The 21,124-nt window shown below is 48.8% G+C and overlaps 1 protein-coding gene across 1 annotated transcript in view; it reads left to right on the top strand.

The window, feature by feature from the left end:
* Positions 1–21,124, top strand: part of CAMK1D (calcium/calmodulin dependent protein kinase ID) — a 1,232,225-nt gene that overhangs the window by 1,013,783 nt on the left and 197,318 nt on the right. The window contains exon 6 of the mRNA XM_069627792.1: positions 11,532–11,607. Within this exon, the coding sequence (XP_069483893.1) occupies positions 11,532–11,607 (76 nt within the window). The remainder of the gene's footprint in view (positions 1–11,531; positions 11,608–21,124) is intronic.

The raw sequence follows: 21,124 nt of genomic DNA on the forward strand, positions 1-21,124 counted from the left end.
GAGTTCCTCTCCCTTAGGTCCTGGTGCAAGTAGCCACCCATAGGGGTAATATTGGGTAGCAGCCTCAGCCCCGCAGCCTCATTGTAAAGGTCTCCCCCCCGGAGAAGTGTGATGACATCTAGTGAATCATCACATAGCGCACTAGCAGGGGTGTTGCTAGGTCTGGAAAATATGTGGGGCTACGCTACTGTCAGGACTGTCTGGACTCAGGGCTAGCTAGCCTTTTGGTTCGATCCCCTAGCTTCTACACAGGGCTTCAAACAAAAGACCTGTGGCTACAATATAGGGCCTGTGTCTGGGTGTGATAATAAAGATCTGTTAATGAGATTTTGCTTTTGCTGAAGTGCTTTACTTAGAACATTTCCCTACAAATATCACTCAACAAAGTTGGTACTCATTTATCGCCCATGGAAGGATGAAAGTCTGAGTTGGCCTTGCTGGGATTTGAAGTTGCGATGTGCAGATCTCACACAGACTGCAGCAGTGTGTGCTCAACCCGCTGAGCTATCTTATCGGGGTGTATATATTTCTATTGTGAAGCACACCCCCACTTTAGATGTGAACACTCTGGTATGTGGTTGCATCAATTCTGATAATATTTGATTCCATTGCATGTGACTTGTGGAGGAATATCTACTGTATAATGTACAGTCCTTCCCTAAATCTCCTGGCACAGCATTTCGTTGCACAGCACTTTAAAAGTTAGATAGGCACTTTTCCCCAGTTACCCAAACAGCCCTGTGTTGTGTATCCAGTGCTTTTCTGGTACACACTATTGTGATAAGTATGGCAGTGTATTGCTGCTGTTGATGAATGAGACTTCTGCGCAGAGAGGCAGACACTGACTTCTTTTATTATTTAACATAATTCCTTTCAAAAGTGCCTCTAAAACGGTTTAAGTTTTGGCTATTAGTGGCACTGAAAATGCTACCTTTAAGCCAAAACTATTGTCATTGAAATAAGAGCTTCAACATAAGAGCTTCAAATATGGGCTTTGAAATAGGGCCTGTAATGCTTTTCAATGGAGATGACATTTGAGGAGGGATACACAGTCCATTTGGTGTTGTTTGGTGATGGATCCCTCCCATTCTCTGCCCCTGGCCATGCTAATCCCTTTGGCTAATGCCACCCCAGCCTGTCTTTCCCCACCTCCACACTGGCTCCACACAGAACTCTTTGAGCTCTGAGCTCTTCCATGGTGGCGGCCATCTTGGCTGACTGTCTCCAAAGCCATTTTTGAATGGTAAATATACTGTGCATCTTCCAAATAAAATGATGCATTTTAATGGATTACAGTATTTTTCCATTCATATTTTCCATTTATATACATGTTAAAGCTCTTATTTTAATGACAATAAGAGTGGGTCCTATTTCAACTTTTGAACAAAGTGCACAACTGCACTATCAAGGCTGTCTGGATTGCGCATAGTCGAACCCTGATGCACAAATAAGGACGAAGCTGACATCGAACGTCACCTGTCTGTCCCTTTCCTCTTGCCATCCCTGCTGTCTGCAGATTTGTGCGAGGATCTGGTTTTCTTAGTTGGGGCAATAGCAGGGAATGTGACTGCTGGGGGATCTGTGTCTATAGTCTGACAGTATTATTTTCCGTGTTTCGCAGGGACAGTGCTCTCTACTATTTACTTTGCCATCAGTGGGGTGTGTGCTTGTGCTGTTGCCTTGTGTCGTGATAACAGCTTGAACTCTGTTTTTTTTTTTCGATCCAACATTACACAGTCGTTTCTGTATATATTCCTTCCCCGACAACAAGATGTTTTCTTTTTTTCTGTTCCCTGTGCTGGGGTGTTGGATATTTCTTTCTGGTAACACAATGGGGGCGATTCTCTTCTGTTGCAGTGCCAAAGTGGGTTTCTGGACGGGTTGTCTGGTGTCAGAGTTTTGTGTTTTAGTAAATCATTGTATTATTCTGCAGTCACAATGTTTTGTTCCTTGGCATTGCTGTGCTGTGATGACACACTCTTGTTTCTTCTCTGTATCTTCGCACCCCAGCGCATGTTTATTTGTCTCTTTGCTCCGATCTCAAACGAAAGGTTTGTATGTAGTGCTGACTTACTCTGGTGCTGGCGCTGCCTTACTCTGGTGATAGCGCTGCCTGTTATGACTTGATGGACGTGAAGATTATGGGGCCTCTGTCCACAAGTTCCACCCAGAAAGATACAATAACTTCCTGAGCAATCCTTGAGGCCAGAGGTATTTGAGTGCCAGAAACGCCAGGAATCAGGAACACTGTAGACCCCCCGAACGCTGTAAAGCAAGCAATGGGTAAGTACAATGGCAAGCAATTCACTAAATGCAAAACGTAAAGGAATATCAAGGGGCTTACCAAGATAAAGGGGTCTGGGCGCTTCACTAGCACAGGTGGAATGGGGGTGTTCCGTGTGGCTGCAGCGAGCAACAAGCAGCAGGGGGCAAGGCGTAGCGCAGGAAGGTTGTTTTGATGGATTAGCACTGCAAACTCTGTATGGATGCAGATGGCACGTTGAAAGGTAGCAGAGGTGGAGATCCGAAAGCAGTCCGTTTAAGAGTTCCGAGGTAAAAAAAAACAGCCGGTTGTGTAGAAGCCAGGGTTAATCTGAAGGAATCCAAACACGGTCCAAACAGTCCTGAAACAGCGGAGCAAAACAATATCCGAGAGCTTGACGAGGGAAATCCAAGAGAAGCAGTCCGTAGTCCAATACCAAGAAGTTGAGACAGGAAGACGCCTAACAGTGCCTGAATGCATCAGCTGTGATGCACTGAATGAGCGTTCCCTCTCCGGTTTTGAAGGGGCCGAGGAGTATCACGTGACCTCATCACGTGACCGGTGATGCTGCACATTTCCTTGTCACGTGACCCAAGTTACCATTACACTGCCGGGTCTTCCTGGAGGCGTGACAATGCAACGGGTGAAGCCGGCGTCTCCGCCGGCCGGCTGCAAGACGCCAGGGCAGCTGCCACGATGAGATGAAAGGAATGGGTGAGCATGCCCATAGCCCATTGGGTGCTCTCGTGTGTTCTTTCTGTACATTACGACCTGCCGCCGCTGCCATGCTGCTTGAGGGGGCGAGGAGGTGGGGGTAGAAAGGAAAAGCAGATCAGGACCAGAGAGGGAGGAACGGCAGGTGCACAGGTGTTTGTCCGCAAGGGGCAACCAGCGGACGGTGTAACAGAGCCCCACCCAAAGGCCCACGACCCCGTGGGCAAGCAGGAAAATCCCGATGAAACTGGGCCACGAAACGAGGGGCATGGACATCCCGGGCAGGAACCCAAGAGCAATCCTCAGGACCGTAACCCAACCAATCCACGAGGTACTGGAGCTGACCCCTGAAGAAACGAGAGCCCAATATGCCCCCAACCTCATAAACATCAGTGTCGGCCAAGGACACAGGGGCACAGGGAGAGACCAGGCGAGTGGGACCAGGGCACGGCTTAAGGAGCGAGGTATGAAACACAGGGTGGACACACCAGGCCGAGGGAAGAGAAAGGCGGTAGGTGACCGGACTCAGGACACCAGACACCCGGAACGGACCAACGAATCTGGGAAGGAGCTTGCAACAACCAGGTAAGAGCAGATGGTGAGAGGACAGCCACACACAATCCCCCAAAGGGTAAACAGGAGCAGCAACCCGTTTCCTATCGGCCAAAGCCTTCATGGACGACTGGGCCTCCTGTAAATGGGCAAGAGTCTGGGCATGGACTGTGGCTAAGTCGCGAACACAGGACGAGGCAGCAGGGGTACAGGAGGATGTGTAATTGAGGATGGGCAGTGTACGGGGATGCTGGCCGTAGAGGGAGTAGAACGGGGAGAAGCCAGTGGATGAATGCAGGGTATTGTTATGGGCAAATTCAGCGAGGTGTAGCAGGTTCACCCAAGACTTCTGGTATTGCAGCGACAGGCAGCGTAAATACTGCTCCATGGCTTGATTCACCCTCTCTGTCTGGCCATCGGTTTCCGGATGGTAAGCAGAGGAGAACCGTGCATCAATACCCAGCAGCATAGTGAGAGCGCGCCAAAAACAGGACGTAAATTGCAAACCCCTGTCAGAAACCAGAACCGTAGGGAGCCCAAACAAACAGAAAATGGACCTAAAAACAGATTTGCTAACGTGGGTGCAGAGGGTATCCCGGAGCAAGGTATAAAGCAGGCCATCTTCGAGTAAGCGTCCACCACAACCCACACTGTATCAAAACCTTGAGATCGAGGAAGGTCAGTCACAAGATCCATTGTAAGGGTATGCCAGGGTCTCGGAGGAATCAGCAAGGGCTGAAGTAGACCCAAGGGGCGACCCCTATGGGACTTACACTGGGCACATACCGAGCATGTGTTGACGTAGTTCTCTACGTCATGCCGCATCGAAGGCCACCAGCACCAGCGTCTAAGTAAATCCAGAGTACGCTGTTGCCCAGGGTGACCATGGATGGCAGCATCATGAGACCATTCCATAGCTAGGTTTCGGGTGTCACTTGTGGGTAAGAACAATTTGTTGTTAATAAAAGGCAGACCGTCATGGTAAACAGGATCCCAGCCCGCTAACTGTTGTGGGTGTTGGGAAACCCAGAGACGTATGGCTGATAACAGGGGAGGTGAAGGTGTACACATGCATATAACATGCCCGTGGTCAAGAACTGTTTCTGGAAAGACCGGAAGCGACACCCCTCCAGGAGAACGGGATAGAGCATCTGCTTTGCCATGAGATAGACCAGGGCGATGTTTCACCAAGAAGTCATAGGCTGCAAAGAAGAAGTGCCAGCGCACCTGCCGACTGTTGACGTATTTGAGGGATGCAAGGTCTTGCAAATTCCTGTGATCAGTGTAGACCTGATGTTTGGCCCCGAGCAAATGGTGCCTCCATACCTGAAATGCATCTTTGATCGCCATGAGCTCCTTTTCTCTATAATGGGACTCAGTAGAGGTAAACTTGCGTGAATGATATGCCACAGCGTGCAGATGACCAGTGGTCGGGCAAGGTTACGAAAGCACTGCTCCTAAGGCAAATGATGATGCGTCTGCTTCGACAATGAACGGCAACTCCGGGTCCGGGTGTTGTAGGACCGGAGCCGATGTAAACGCTGACTTCAGGGTTTCGAAAGCAGCCTGATGTTCTGGGGTCCAGATAAACAGAGCACGTGGACTGGTGAACGTTGTTAGTGGGGCCACTATAGTAGAAAAGCCTGGGATAAAGCGCCGATAAAAATTGGCAAACCCCAGGAAAGACTATAAGGACTTCAGGCTTGTCGGGACAGGCCATTCTAGAACAGCACGTACCTTGGACTGATTCATAGTTAACCCACCCGGTGAGATGTGGAAACCCAGAAAATCGACCTCTTTCGTGTGGAATTGACATTTATCAGGCTTGGCAAATAATGTGTTCTTGCGCATACGGGATAGGACTTCCTGGACAAGAAGGATGTGTTCGTCTAAAGAGGAGGAAAAGATCAGAATGTCATCCAAGTAAACCACCGCATAAGTGTCCAGTATGTCCCCAAAAATATTGTTCATAAAACGCTGGAAAGTAGCAGGGGCATTGCACAACCCGAAGGGCATCACCATGTATTCAAATAAACCCTGTCGGGTGCAAAACGCTGTCTTCCACTCATCACCCTCACGGATACGTATTAGATTATATGCCCCCCGGAGACCTAACTTGATGTAGATGTAGGCATGTGTTAGTCTGTCCAGAAGTGGAGAGATGAGCGGTATGGGGTATCTGTCCTTGATAGTGATGGCTTTCAAACACCTGTAGTCTACGCAGGGGCGAAGATCCCCCTCTTTCTTTGGAATGAAGAAAATAGGACATGCAGCAGGCGAGGAGGAAGGACGGATGTGGCCCAGACGTAATGCCTCCTGCAAGTAATCTTTTAAGGCTTGGTCCTCTGATGGTGATAGGGAGTAGATTCGGCCCTTGGGGATCTGAGTGTTAGGGACCAGATCTATGGGGCAGTTGTATGGCCTGTGTGGAGGTAATCCCTCTGCAATGCCCTTGTCAAAGACCATCTGATACTCATGATACACAGGGAGTATGTTGGCGAGAACAGCACCGACCATGTGTGAGGTGGATGGTTGGTTTTCATCACTTGCAGTTAGGGCTAGACGTGCTACTGCACCTAACGGCCTAGCGGGTGTAACGATCACATCCTCTCTCTCGGTAAGACAAAAATGTTGGCATACTTCTGACTCAAAGTAGACATGGCCGGTACCCCAATTGATTAGCGGTTTATGTTTTTTCAGCCAAGGGATACCAAGAATAATACCAAACTGAGGAGTGGTTATGAGGTCAAATGCAAGTGTTTCCCTATGTATTTCCTAGATGACCACTTCCAGGGGGGAAGTCTGCTGCCGAATAGGACAGAAGCAAGGGAGGTACCGTCGACAGCATGTACGGGCTTAGGACATTCCTTGGTGACCAATGGAAGGTTCAATGCATAGGCCATTTGTATGTCGATGAAACAGCCAGTGGCCCCGGAATCAATGACAATCTGAACGGGTGCATAGTGCCAGGAGTAGGCTTTAACAGGCGTGGACTATGACTGGTCTAATGGGCCCAAATGCTGGAGGAGAACAAGAGGGGGGCTGGGGAGAGCTCGTCCTGGCCCAAATATTCAGGGATGAGCTGTCGGAAAACCCTGACTCTTTTGTTTTGGACGCCGTGGACAATTCTTGACATAGTGTCCAATGAGACCACAATAAAAGCAGGCGTTTTCTGTTCTCTGCCTTTCCCGTTCCATCATAGTTAAAGGGCTGCATATCCCGCCCACTTGCATGGGTTCGCTGGACACATCAGAAGGTACCGACACTTGTGTACCAGGGAATCCGGCTTCTGCCTTACGCTCAGTGCGTTGAGCGTCTACCTGGAGTGTGAGGTCAACCAGATCGGGGTACATAGTCGGAAGTGACGGCACCACTGTCAAGGCGTCCTTCATGGAGCTGCTTAAACCCCTGTAGAATACCACAGCCTTCTTGTTTTCGGGCCAGGATGTTTCTGCCACCAACTGGTTGAATCGTGTTATGTATTCTATAGGGGTGCTTCTTCCCTGAGAGGGATCAAGTAACTCTAAATCCCTGGATTGGGCTTTGTGTCTGGTGTCGAATACCTTGGACATTTCGTTTACTAGAAGGTCAAAGTCATAAAGGGCTGGCTAGTCGTTTTCAAGTAATGGGTTGGCCCATGTAGCGGCGATGCCAGACAAATAGGAAAGCAAAAATGCGGCCTTAGCGGGTGCATCAGGAAATGCTGAAGGTCTACAAAGAAAGTGAAGTTTGCATTGGTTCAAAAATGTGCGAAACTTTCGTGGGTCTCCTTGGAACCTCTCAGGGGGTGCTAATGGGAAAGGAGTGGGTGCTATCACTGGTGTGATGATGCAGGGGGCGGCAGAAGGACCGGGGGTAGGAGGTGTGGTATCCCCGAATTCAGGGTCAGAGGGTAAGGGATGGCGAGTACTCTGGAGGGAGTCAAGACGGTGGTGTATCGCCGTGGTGGCTGCAGCCAAATCGGCCCTCAAGGTGGTGACGGCTTGCAGCAGAGCGGCCACGGGGTGCCCAGCTGACGCCTCCATAATCTGGACGACCTGTGGGCTTCACAGTCTGTTATGACTTGATGGTCGTGAAGATTATGGGGCCTCTGTCCACAAGTTCCACTCAGAAAGATAAAATAACTTCCTGAGCGATCCTTTAGGCCAAAGGTATTTGAGTGCCGGAAACGCCAGGACTCAGGAACACCAGAGACCCCCCCGACCGCTCTAAAGCAAGCAATGGGTAAGTACAATGGCAAGCAATTCACTAAATGCAAAACGTAAAGGAATATCAAGGGGCTTACCAAGGTAAAGGGGTCTGGGCGCTTCACTAGCACAGGTGGAATGGGGGTGCTCCATGTGGCTGCAGCGAGCAACAAGCAGCAGTGGGCAAGGTGTAGCGCAGGAAGGTTGTTGTGATGGATTAGCACTGCAAACCCTGTATGGATGCGGATGGCACGTTGAAAGGTATCAGAGGTGGAGATCCGAAAGCAGTCCGTTTAAGAGTTCCGAGGTCAAAAAACGAGCCGGTTGCATAGAAGCCAGGGGTAATCCGAAGGAATCCAAACACTGTCCAAACAATTCTGAAACAGCGGAGCAAAACAATATCCGAGGGCTTGACGAGGGAAATCCAAGAGAAGCAGTCCGTAGTCCAATACCAAGACGTTGAGACAGGAAGACGCAGAAACAGTGCCTGAATGCATCAGCTGTGATGCACTGAATGAGCGTTCCCTCTCCGGTTTTGAAGGGGCCGAGGAGTATCACGTGACCTCATCACGTGACCGGTGATGCTGCACATTTCCTTGTCACGTGACCCAAGTTACCATTACACTGCCGGGTCTTCCTGGAGGCGTGACGATGCAATGGGCGAAGCCGCCGTCTCCACTGATGAGATGAAAGGAACGGGTGAGCATGTCCATAGCCCGTTGGGTGCCCTCGTGTCTTCTTTCTGTACATTACGACCTGCCGCCGCTGCCATGCTGCTTGAGGGTGCGAGGAGGTGGGGGTAGAAGGGAAAAGCAGATCAGGACCAGAGAGGGAAGGAACAGTAGGTGCACAGGTGTTTGTCCGCGAGGAGCGACCAGCGGACGGTGTAACACTGCCGCCTGACTCTGGTGATAGCGCTGCCTGACTCTGGTGATAGGATATATAGTGTTTCCATGTGTTTGCCTCTGCCCTCATGTCACTGAATCCTAGTGGCTTGCTTTGTATAGCGCTGCATAGGAGCCCCTGTTTCTGTGCGCTGTTATAACAAGTTACTACATCACAACTTGGTGCCATATGACCTCTCCCTTTTGTATTTGCAACCACTGAATGGCAGAGCCCACCCCCTGTGTGGGTTAAATTCTAGGCAATACCTGCAGCCCACCCTCCCCCCTCGGGAGCTACCGCTGCTGCAGAAAGGGCGTGAGTTTGACAAGCAGACACTGAGCGCCCACTTCCCTCCACATCACTCTCTAGTCTCACCCGCGCCATGTCCTTCGCTCGTTATGTCTCTCTTCTCACCATCTCTTGTTCCCTGGTTCCCCCTCCTTCATTACCTCCACCTGCTCCCTCTACCTCTCACAATTTCTCTTCCGATTACCCACGCTCGCCCTGTGCCTTTCGCATCCCATTCTCTCTCCTCTCCCCATCAGGCCTGTCACCTTCTCCTCCTTTCTTTCTATCTTTCTCTTTCCCCCTCACACAATTGTGTTTACCTTTCTCTCTCCCTTACACACTCTTTTTACCTTTGTCTATTCCTTCAACTCTCCTTCTGTCTTTCTTTTGCCTTTCTCCATTTTGCTTTTTCTATCTTTCCTTCTCCGCAATACTACTTCTTCTTGTCTCTGTGTGTCTCTCTCTGTGTCTGTCTGTCTCTCTCTAGGTTTGTCTCTCTTTGTGTCTGTCTCTCCCCGTGCCTACCTGTCTGTCTCTCTCTCTGTGCCTGTATGCGTTTCTCTCTGTCTCTCTCTGTGCCTGTTTGTTTCTGTGCCTGTCTGCCTCTATCTCTCTGTCTGTCTCTCTCTGTGCCTGTTTGTCTGTCTCTCTCTCTCTCTGTCTGCCTCTCTATCTCCATGTGCTTGTCTGTCTGTCTGTCTCTCTCTCTGTCTGTCTCTGTGTCTTCCTGTCTCTCCCTGTGCATGTCTCTCTCTCTCTCTCTCTCTGCTGGTCTGTCTGTCTCTCTCTCTATCTGCCTGTCTCTGTGCTTGGCTGTCTCTCTCTGTGTCTGTCTGCCTCTCTATCTCCCCGTCTCTCCCTGTGCTTGTTTGTCTGTCTGTCTCTCTCTCTCTCTCTTTCTGTGCTTGTCTGTCTCTCTCTCTCTGTGTCTGTCTGTTTCTCTCTCTATGTCTGCCTCTCTCTCTCTCTCTCTCTCTCTTTCTCTCTCTGTGCCGGTCTGTCTCTCTCTCTCTCTCTCTCTGTCTGTCTGTCTCTATGCTTGTCTGTCTCTCTCTCTCTCTCTCTACCTCTCTGTCTGTCTCTCTCTCTCTCTCTCTATCTTTCTCTCTATCTTTCTCTCTCTCTCTCTCTCTCTCTCTCTGCCTGCCTGTCTCTCTCTCTCGCTCTCTCTCTATCTATCTTTCTCTCTCTCTCTCTCTCTCTCCCTCTATCTCTCTCTCTCGCTCTCTCTCTCTCTCTCTCTCTCTCTTTCTTTCTCTCTCTCTCTCTCTCTCTCTCTCTCTCTATCTTTCTCTCGCTCTCTCTGTCTGTCTGTCTTTCTCTATGCCTGTCTCTCTCTCTCTCTCTACTCTGTCTGTCTTTCTCTATGCCTCTCTCTCTCTCTCTCTCTCTCTGTCTGTCTTTCTCTGTGTCTGCCTGATGGCTCCGAGCAGTCATGTAAGTACTGTTGTCATTATTGACCAGCCCGAGCCTGCAGCAGTGGATTGGTTGTGCGCATGTATGAAGCGAATATTAAATGAAGCGCTGGCTTCTGGGATCATATTCTCCTTCCTTCTCACCCTCTTGCACACCCGCTCCCCTAATCGCACCCCCCTTAAACACTCTGCACCCTCCTCCTAGCACCCTGGTGCCTATAAATGCAAATAACCTCAGTAAACGTCCAAACTCTTGGCATTGGCAATGCGTGTTTGTTTTGCCGGTATATATTGCAGCATCTCCGGTTAAATTCACATTTTGGATGATTTGAAAGCAAATGCCTGAGGGTTGGTAGCTCCTTTAGCAGCCCCTTGAAAGGGACTGTTTGCTTGCTGTGGGCCTTCAGAACGGCCCAATGCATGTGCTTGCTATGTCTCGGGAGGATAGCTCAGGGGCAATGCGCTCACCTTGGAAGCAAGACCACACGGAGCAACACAGGTTCGATCCCCGGGTCCGCGCTTAGAAACCTCTGGGTATTAAGCGCATTATGAATAACCTACCATATCACATCATATCATACGCATGTAGCCAGTAAAACCACAGCCTGCGCGTGCGCATGGCATGACACCAGGGACCTGTCTTCTGACTTCATGCTTTGCTATCCATGAAGGTTTCCATGTCCTTTCGTGCCCCCAAGCAGTGGTCTCATTTTACCGGAAGGATCTGCTTAACCCCACTGTGGGATGTCACAATAGGTGTTGTGCCCCCCCCCTCTGCACCCCAAGTTCTTGCACCTCTGGTAAAACCAAGGATGTGGGGGAATGCACTCCAAAGGTTAATGTTAACATGTTATGCTCTGTTACTGGGCTTCATATGATCTAGTATAGAAGGCGCTGCTTTGCAAGGAAGGGAGATCCTGCAAGCCAGTAGCTGGGGTACCCCAGGGGTGTCCATCTGGATGTTTGCAGGCTCCCCCAAAGCCCTGCATACACCTTGATAGAGCTTCTCCTAGTGGCCTTCCAGGCCACACCACACACATTGCGCTTGAAACCTTGGATCCACTGTCCCCCAGATGTCAGCCAGTCTGGCTACAGAGGCCCCTCCACCGTTTCTCACAGCTTCCCCTTTGCACTCTGCGTGGATGGATTCCAGGAAGGGCTAGGGGCTTTGATCCATGCACTTTTCTGATATGTGCTAGTCACTGCATGTCTCTGTCCTTTTCACAGCTCCAGAAGTGCTGGCCCAGAAGCCTTACAGCAAAGCGGTGGATTGCTGGTCCATCGGTGTCATCGCATACATTTTGTAAGTGTTATTTATTTATTTATTTGTGTAATGTGGCAGAATGTAGAGTTGTACCGTTGTACCATACGTGGAGTGTCTAATAGAAGGCAGGACATGGAACATAAAGACAGAGATGCAGGTTCTTATTCAGTCGTGAGAGAGCGATCGATGTACCCAGTGGGGTGTATACAAGGCTCGTTATAACAGTGTAAGTCTCACTCACAAGTGTCCACAGATCCTTTCACTGGCCCCCCACCGAGCACCCGCACTGTGATGCGGATCCAAGTTTCGGCTGCTGCTTGGACGAGTATCTGCCCCGAGAAACAAAGGAGAACGTGAACACTGACTGTACCAGGTGAGCAGCACTGCCCTTCCGCTCTTCACCATCAGAACCGGATCCCGATTCCAAGTTGGTCACTTCCCGAAAAGAGACAAATTGTGCCCCAGGCACAAACACCCCCAGGCACAAACACCGCAGGCGCGAGCACCACAGGCACAAACACCGCCAGGCACAAATACCGCCAGGCACAAACACCCCCAGGCACAAACACCGCAGGCGCGAGCACTGCAGGCACAAACACCGCCAGGAACAAATACCGCCAGGCACAAACACTGCAGGCGCGAGCACCACAGGCACAAACACCGCCAGGAACAAATACCGCCAGGCACAAACACCCCCAGGCACAAACACCGCAGGCGCGAGCACTGCAGGCACAAACACCGCCAGGAACAAATACCGCCAGGCACAAACACTGCAGGCGCGAGCACCACAGGCACAAACACCGCCAGGAACAAATACCGCCAGGCACAAACACTGCAGGCGCGAGCACCGCAGGCACAAACACCGCCAGGCACAAACACCGCCAGGCACAAACACTGCAGGTGCGAGCACCGCCAGGCACAAACATCGCCAGGCACAAACACTGCAGGCGCGAGCACCGCAGGCACAAACACCGCCAGGCACAAACACCGCCAGGCACAAACACCGCAGGTGCGAGCACCACAGTCACAAACACCGCCAGGCACAAATACCGCCAGGCACAAACACCGCAGGCGCGAGCACCGCAGGCACAAACACCGCAGGCGCGAGCTCCGCAGACACAAACACTGCAGACACAAACACCGGCAGGCACAAACACTGCAGGCGCGAGCACTGCCAGGCACAAACACCGCAGGCACAAACACTGCAGGCACAAACACTGCAGGCGCAAACACTGCAGGCGCAAACACTGCAGGCACAAACACTGCAGGCACAAACACTGCAGGCACAAACACCGCAGGCGCGAGCACCGCAGGCACAAACACTGCAGGCACAAACACCGCATCGCGAGCACCGCTGGCACAAACACCACCAGGCACAAACACCGCCAGGCACATACTCCACCAGGCACAAACTCCACCAGGCACAAACACCGCAGGCGCAAACACTGCAGTCTTGGTTACAGCGGTACCCATTATAAACAAGGCTTCGGTACGGCAAAGAGCATATAGCATTACAGCTGTTGCAACAGTCGCTACCTACCTTGCCACGATTCTGCGCCGGACGCAGACTTCGTCCTATATAAGGAGAAATACGGAGGACATTTTGTTAAGAAAAGCACTTCAAAATAAAGGTGCGAACAAAGAAAGATGGGCAGTTCGAGCAATACATTATTGTACCAGCAACAGTAAAGTGAAAACAGAAAATAAAAAAGGTTCAAAAGTGTGATAAGAGGCAGTTATTGAATATATCGGTCTGTTCAGCATGGCTATACAAGGTGTGCCTCCCCCTAATTATTTTGTGGTTGTGCAACGAGAGCCCATCATCCCGTGGAAAAGATGGAAGAAACGTTTTGATCACTATGTAATAGCAGCAAATGGATTGCAGTTTTCTTCTGAAAGAAACCAATGCCTTTTAATCCACTGTTTAGGGAACTATGGCCAAGAACAATTCGAATAATTGCCACCATTGTCAGAGGATGAGTATATGGGTCTCGCAGAATATGAGAAGTGCATAAGAATGCTTGACAAACATTATGAAAAGTCGGTAGCATTATTTTGGGAAGGTAACACTTCTGCAAAAGAAAACCGCAAAATGGAGTCAGTAGAACAATCTATTACGGCTCTCAGGGGCTTGGCAGCCTCATGAGAATTTGGCAACACCCTAAATGAAAGGCTACGGGACCAGGGCATGCTGGAATGTAGCAATGAGAAGGTGACGGAAGCTTTATTGTCCAAAAGTAATCCCCCCCCCATTGATGAAGTAATTAGGGTGACAAAAGAAGTGGCACACACCCACACATGTGTGAAGGAACCGGAGATAATAACTGAATTGAGGTGAAGAGAACCAAGGATATTTTGGCAATCTCAGCAGTACAACCAAGGAGGACCGACAGGAAGAAACAAAGTGTCAAAAGGGACGGTGCAAAAAGCAGCAGCAAAGAGATGCTTCCGCTGTGGCAGTTTGTTTCACTTTGCAAGTAGTGATAAATGCCCAGCTATTAAGGCCTTATGTAAAAGATGCAAGAGGAGAGGACATTTCACATCCTGTTGCAAGACAGAGCTTGAAAGGTTTGACTATGTAGAGGATTGTGCGAGGATATGGATGAATGCACATGCTTGGTAGCTGGCGCGATTGACGAAGCTGTCATGATTGGGGATGATGATGATGGCGACATTGAAAAACCCACGTCCAACATGGAAATTAAAGGGATCGATATAGGAAGGGTAATCGATTCTGGAGCACCACTCACCTTGAAAAAAGCCCAAAAGATCAAGCATTCTGTTGCCTGGTTCACCCAGGAACTCCTACAGTTACGCGCCAAAAAAAGGGCCGCACTCACCACCTGGCATATCAACACCACAGAAACTACCAAGGCTGCATTTAAAGCACTCTCTAAACAGTACAAAACCACCATCACGAATGCTAAAGCCTCCTCCTTTAACACAAGGAAAGCTAATGTTAAATCTGGAACTAGAGAGATTTTTGCCAAATTCAGAGAATTGGAGACCCCTGTCGCCCCTCGTTCACCCCTTGTGAAGGACGAAGCATGGTGTAACACTATTCAGTCTGCCATGCTGAATAAACTAGAGACTCTGCAGGCCAAAATCCTTGCCCACCAACGGGCCCTGACCATACTGATTGCTGACAATCAGGGCTGCCCAACACTAGCAACCAGCTCCAGTCAATCCCCACTGTTCGACTTTAATGACATGAGTGAGTCGGAAATCCTTGCACTCCTCCACTCCATTAAACCCTCGAATTGCAAAGGTGATGCTTGCCCAGCACAAGTCATCCAGGATTGTGCCCATTCCTTAGCACCCATCATCACTGCATTTATTAACGCCTCCTTTCATTCTGGCTATGTCCCTATTGGTCTAAAGGAAGCGTGGGTTTGTCTGCTCCTTAAAAAGCCTTCCCTCGATCCATCTATCCCAGGTAACTACAGGCCTATCACTACCGTCCCCTTCCTGTTAAAAATTCTGGACAAAGCAGCCTACCTGCAAGTACAGAAATTCCTAGAAGACAACCACCTTTTAGGACTATGGCAGTCTGGGTTCAGGCCACGTCATGGGACTGAAACTGCCATCCTTGACCTAAAAAAACAGATTGATGATCTCAGCGACTCAGGCAACCATGCGCTCCTGCTCTTGGACCTCCCACCTGCCTTTGATCTGGTACACTATAAGACACTCTGCCATCACCTTAATTCAACTGCCAAATTCTCCCCCAGTGCATGTAAATGGATAACTTCCATCCTGCAGGACAGAGCAATGAAGGTCTTTTCCGATTCCTCCTGCGCCAACCCAAGCATCATCAAATGTGGAGTTCCTCAGGGATCCTGCATTGCCCCCACCCTGTACAACCGCTTCATGAGGCCTCTATTTAAAATTCTGGACGCCCTGGGTATCTCATATACGGACTATGCTGATGACACCCAGGTACTTATCCCCCTATCGGGTGATTACCTGTCTGACCAAAACACCCTCAACACCATCTACACAACAATCTAGTCCTGGATGGCAGAGAACAGGCTCTGTCTCAACAGTGAGAAAACCGAGCTTCTGCTGGTTGGCTCCCCCTCCACCTTGCACAAGCTTCACCCTCAATACACCTCTTTCACCATTGACACCATCCCCATTACCGTGTCACAATCAGTTAAAACCCTCGGCGTATATCTGGAACCTGGTGGCAGGTGAACGCCATAGCCTCTACCTCAGCTTATCATTTCAAACTCAGTGAGACCATTCCTGTCCCAGCAAAACTGCCTCACCATCGCCAGGGCTATAATTGGCTTCAGACTGGACTATTGCAACGCTCTCCTCGTAGGAACTTCAGGCAAAATGTAGCCAAGCTTCAAATTGTTCAAAACAACCCCCTAGGGCCGCCACTGGCCTCTCACGTAGAGATCACATCTCAGAGCTCAGAAGAAAAGTCCATTGGCTCCCAGTTAAGGAAAGAATCATCTTCAAAACCCTTGCCCTCACGCACAAATGTCTACACGACCAGCCCCCGCTACCTTGGTTCTCCAAACCTACCACCCTCAGGCCCTCCAGAACTCCTTACGCCAACTTGATAACTGTTCCCAGGTCACGCAAAGCCTGTGCTGGCGGCACAAGTTTCCCAACCATGGCCGCCACACTGTGGAAAGCCCTCCCGCCTCACATCAGGCTAATTGACTCCCATTCAGCCTTTCGCAAGGCCATCAAAACAAGACTTTTTGTTTGAATCACACCAGACTTCTGTGTACCTGAACTTGCTCACTGCTTTTCAGATCTGTATCATTTTCTTAATCATGTAAGTATGTATGTAGAACCATTTATCCTGTAATGTACCAAGTCCTTTCTTTTGGGGGGCTTCACTGTAACCCTTAATAAGCCTTCTTAAGTTTTGCTATAGCGCCTCGATGCCTGTGGGCTGTAGTGCGCTCTACAAATCCAAATAAATAAATAAATACCTTACTTCCAAAATCTGTTTTTGACTCCCAAGTTTAAGAGAAAACGTTTTGCTTGATAATGTTGATATCAGACCAGTACCATATTGAGGGGAAAGAATAGAACTAGAGGGTTGGTTATGGGCTGACATGAAATTTAAGGATCGGCCAAATGCAAGGTCTATGTTTCCAAAAAGGCGTATGATCCACTTCTAAGTTGGTCACACCAGAGAAGATTAAATATTAAACTTGATTCCAATGCTGAAGAGGTGGTTTACTCTATAGAAAGCACTGATGATCTGTGGGAACACAAGGGGCCTCATTACAGGTTGGGCGATCCGGAAATAACAGTGGTGGTAAACCCACCACCACTGTTAATTCCGGACCGCCCGATCCCGACTCCTGCAGGCGAGAGGTGATGTTCCCGCCAGGTCTGACCTGGCGGGTTTAACACCGCCCACCTGCAGGCGGACGTGGAAACACCAGCCCCATCACAGGACTCAATGGGAATGGGGATTAACCGAATTCCGCCTCCGGAATACCCGGCACACCAGGGTCGTAATGCCCTGGTATTTCCGGGAGTCACGGAGGCGGAATGGTAATACGAGTCCGGCGGTTACCAGGTGGTTTTACCACCTTGGTTACCGCCAGACTTGTAATGAGGCCCAAGGTATTTCATGAAGAGTTGGGCAATCTGAATGGCTTCATGCACGGAATTAAATTGAAGGCCAACTCTGTTCCAATTGTACAGATAGCGAGGGCTGTACCCTTAGCTGTTAGGGCTGCAGTAAAAGAGGAATTGGAAATGATGGAAAAGAAAGGTGTGATCGAAAGAAGGAAGGCTTCTGAGTGGGCCTCTCCTTTAGTGGTTGTACATAAACCAAACAGCAAATTAAGACTATGCATTGACCTCAGGTCCGTAAATGGGTGTGTGACACCTGACAGATAACCTCTGCCCAATATAACTGAAATGTTAGGGACTATGAAGGGGACAAAGGTCATGGGTACTTTAGACTTGAAGTCAGCTTATCACCAAATTGTCCTACATCCATCCTCCAGAAATACTACAGCGTTCATCACACCAAAGGCCTGTTCCAATGCCAGCGCATTGTTTAGTGTCCGCTGCATCTGTTTTTCAGCGCATCATGCATCAGCTGTTCCACGATATAAAAGGAGTCCTGTGTTTTCAAGATGACGTTTTGGTGTATGGAGAGAGTCAAAAGGAACATGATGTGCGATTGAGAACATTTCTTGATGTGTTGATGAATGCAAGTTTAACCTTGAGCAAAGATAAGTGCAGGCTTACCAGGTCTTCACTTCACTATGTGGGACATGAGATCTCTGCATTAGGCATTAGACCGAAAACGAATTTGATAAACAATATTATTAACTTTTCCAGCCCCACTGATAAAGAACAGATAGTATAATTTCTCAGCATGGCTGAATATTACACCACATTCATTCCAGGTTTAGCAAGCAAATCTAGTCACATGAGGGGCTTAGTTAAGAAAGATGTGAAGTTCCTATGGCACGAGCAATGTGAACAAGAATTTCAAGAGGTAAAGTTGGCCTTAGCAAAAGCGCCCACTCTGAGCAATTTTGATCCAGGCAGGCACTGTCTCTTAACGACAGAGGCAAGTAATCATGGTTTAAGTGCAGTTCTATCTCAAAAGTGTGAAAGTGGTGAGCATAGGGCCCTTTGGGTATCGTGCATGCAATGGATGAGGTTGCAGAATAACTCTGACACCAAATAATCAAACCAACTCAGGAAGATGGCAAAGGTTCCTGTTTTATTCACAATTATCTAAAACAGGGAGCTACAACTGACATCAATGGACGTTCGCTCAAGCTCTCAGTGAATTTCTCATAAAAACAGTCTTTTATACAAAAAATGCATCAGACGTGATGTCATACTACGTGGCAAATAAGAAAAATCTACAAGGGGTTGTGATAGGTTCATTTGAAACATCTGTGTGTACTTTCTATAAGGGGTGGGATTGTGATTGGTTATCTACTGTCAGGTGGACAACTCATGCCTACCTCTAAAACATGTCATCCTTAACACTATTAAGTACACAGTATATCATTGGCTCTCAAACTATAAGGCCCTTCGTTATACGGCCCTCTTTAATTGGTTGGCCCACTCGTGCCAGTCTGGAACATTCAATTCACTTAGAAACAGGCAAGCTCAGACCCAGGTGCCAGGAGGTGGAATTGACTGTACCTCCCCTCCCCATTAGCTCATCATCCCTCATGACCCATGAATTCTGCCATGCAGATTGTCTTTAAACTTGGCCTTGCAGAGTATCCTTGTCTCTGGGAATATAAGGGAGTACAGGCTTTTACTATCGTTGTTCTATAAATCCACGTTCAACTCTTTTTTCATCCTTGGCTCACGTGACAGGAGACCACGATGTGGTCCATTTTGCAGCATTTAAATGTCTTAAATGAATAAAACTTGGCCCGCTTGGTGTTCTTTATTAGCACCTTATCAAGGGATGATTCAACTTCGCATGTTCACCGCCTTCAAGAATAGATAACCAGTCTTGGCTGATTCAGCTTTGACACCAGTCTAGACAGCCTCACCATTCCTGTCCACGATCCCAGCTCATTCTTGCTGCATCACAGCTCTTGGCTCTTCTCTACATGGGTCCGGCTTACAAAATTCATGATACCGATGTCCAGCTTCTATACGATGGCGGCTTCGCCTGGAGTCTATTCACTACATATCGCCAGCTTCTAAGATTGCTTAATCTACTTGTGTTACAGCACCTGTACAGTTATTGAACGGCCTGCGTTTTCTGCAGTGCTTCTCACGCGTGCAATCTTCTTTTCGATTTGAAAGTTTACTCGATTCTTTACTTCGTCATCATTTTCTATAAGGTCCATGTATTCTTCTTCAGCCAGTCTTCTCAGTGCATCACGCTCGTCTTTCATGACATCACCAGCTCCTATTTCACTCTTTTTCATATTCCTTCAGGGAGTTCCTCCCTCAGATTTTCGTCTCTTCGGGAATACATGTAATAGGGTCTTCTCAAAGGAAAGAAAATAGTCACAGGCGCTCCTCTGCGAGAACTAACACAGCAAAATGACCCGTTCTTTGGGAAGGTACCCACTTGAGAGTCTGCAGCCACACTTTAGCTCACTGTACCTTTCACAGAAGGGAAATATCCATTTGCATATCAGTCTTTGTTCCGCCCACATGGGCAGTCCAGCACCGAAATGCTATAGCAATTCTCTTCTAAACAAGAATACCTACAGTAACCTCAGCCTTGTTTGATATCATCAATGAGGTGGAGCTGTGCCTCTCGGAGCACAGTGAGCAAGGAGTCCACGTCTGGAGGATCCTAGGAGAGGTGGATAATTTACCATGAATGGCCTGAATGGCTGCCGATTAGACACACCACCCGCGCATGATAGCTTGCTCTTGATTACAATAGCCTCAGGGTTTCATTGCAAGGTTGGATCATTCTGATGTAGCTTCATATCATTTGTAATAAGCAGAGAAACCGAAATAGTTGAGTCAGAGCTCCGGGCATTGTGTGTGTTGTCATCTGTGAATTCTCTGCCCTGGTGACTTACGCAGCTTCATAAATCCACGCTGCGGCTGTGTTGCTGAAACACTGCTTTCTGCAAAGCCGGGAGGGTGGTAGAATCCAGAGTCCCAACATGTTGCATGCTTGGGTCTGTGTTGCTGGAACACTGCTTTCTGCACAGCAGGGAGTGTGGTAGAATCCAGTGTCCTAGCATGTTGCATGCTTGGGTCTGTGTTGCTGGAACACTGCTTTCTGCACAGCAGGGAGAGTGGTAGAATCAAGTGTGCCAGCATGTTGCATGCTTGGGTCTGTGTTGCTGGAACACTGCTTTCTGCACAGCAGGGAGAATGGTAGAATCCAGTGTCCTAGCATGTTGCATGCTTGGGTCTGTGTTGCTGGAACACTGCTTTCTGCACAGCAGGGAGAGTGGTAGAATCAAGTGTGCCAGCATGTTGCATGCTTGGGTCTGTGTTGCTGGAACACTGCTTTCTGCACAGCAGGGAGAATGGCAGAATCAAGTGTGCCAGCATGTAGCCGGTCAAGTGGCACAGCGAGTAGAGCGCTCGCTTTGTCATCCGTGCAGAGCCTGTTAACGCAGGTTCGAATCCCAGCGGGGCCAAACTCAGCCTTTCATCCTTCCGAGGTCGATAAATGAGCACCACACACCGTGGGTAATAATAAGCAGCGCTCAGATACCTGAGGGTTTGTAGCGCTATATAAAAGCCTAATTATTATTATTATTATTATTATTATTATTTGTTGCATGGGTTTGCCTGTGTTCCTGGAACACTGCTTTCTGCACAGCAGGGAGTGTGGTAGAATCCAGTGCCCCAGCATGTTGCATGCTTGGGTCTGTGTTGTCTGGAACCATGGATTTAGATCTTTACTTTTCATTTGTTATACATTATAAACTATATTTCACAAATTTCACAATTTCTTTTTTTTAAACATAGCACAGCTTTTGGCATAATATGTTCACAATGCATCGGGACATGCCCAGACATGCCCCAGCATGCCCGATAACTTCACAATGCCACCAAAAATTGATATCAATTATTTAGTAATTTTTATATGCATTTTTTTATGCCA

This window comes from Ambystoma mexicanum, chromosome 12, assembly GCF_040938575.1.
Source record: "Ambystoma mexicanum isolate Mex_15411 chromosome 12, UKY_AmexF1_1, whole genome shotgun sequence".
NCBI lineage: Eukaryota > Metazoa > Chordata > Amphibia > Caudata > Ambystomatidae > Ambystoma > Ambystoma mexicanum.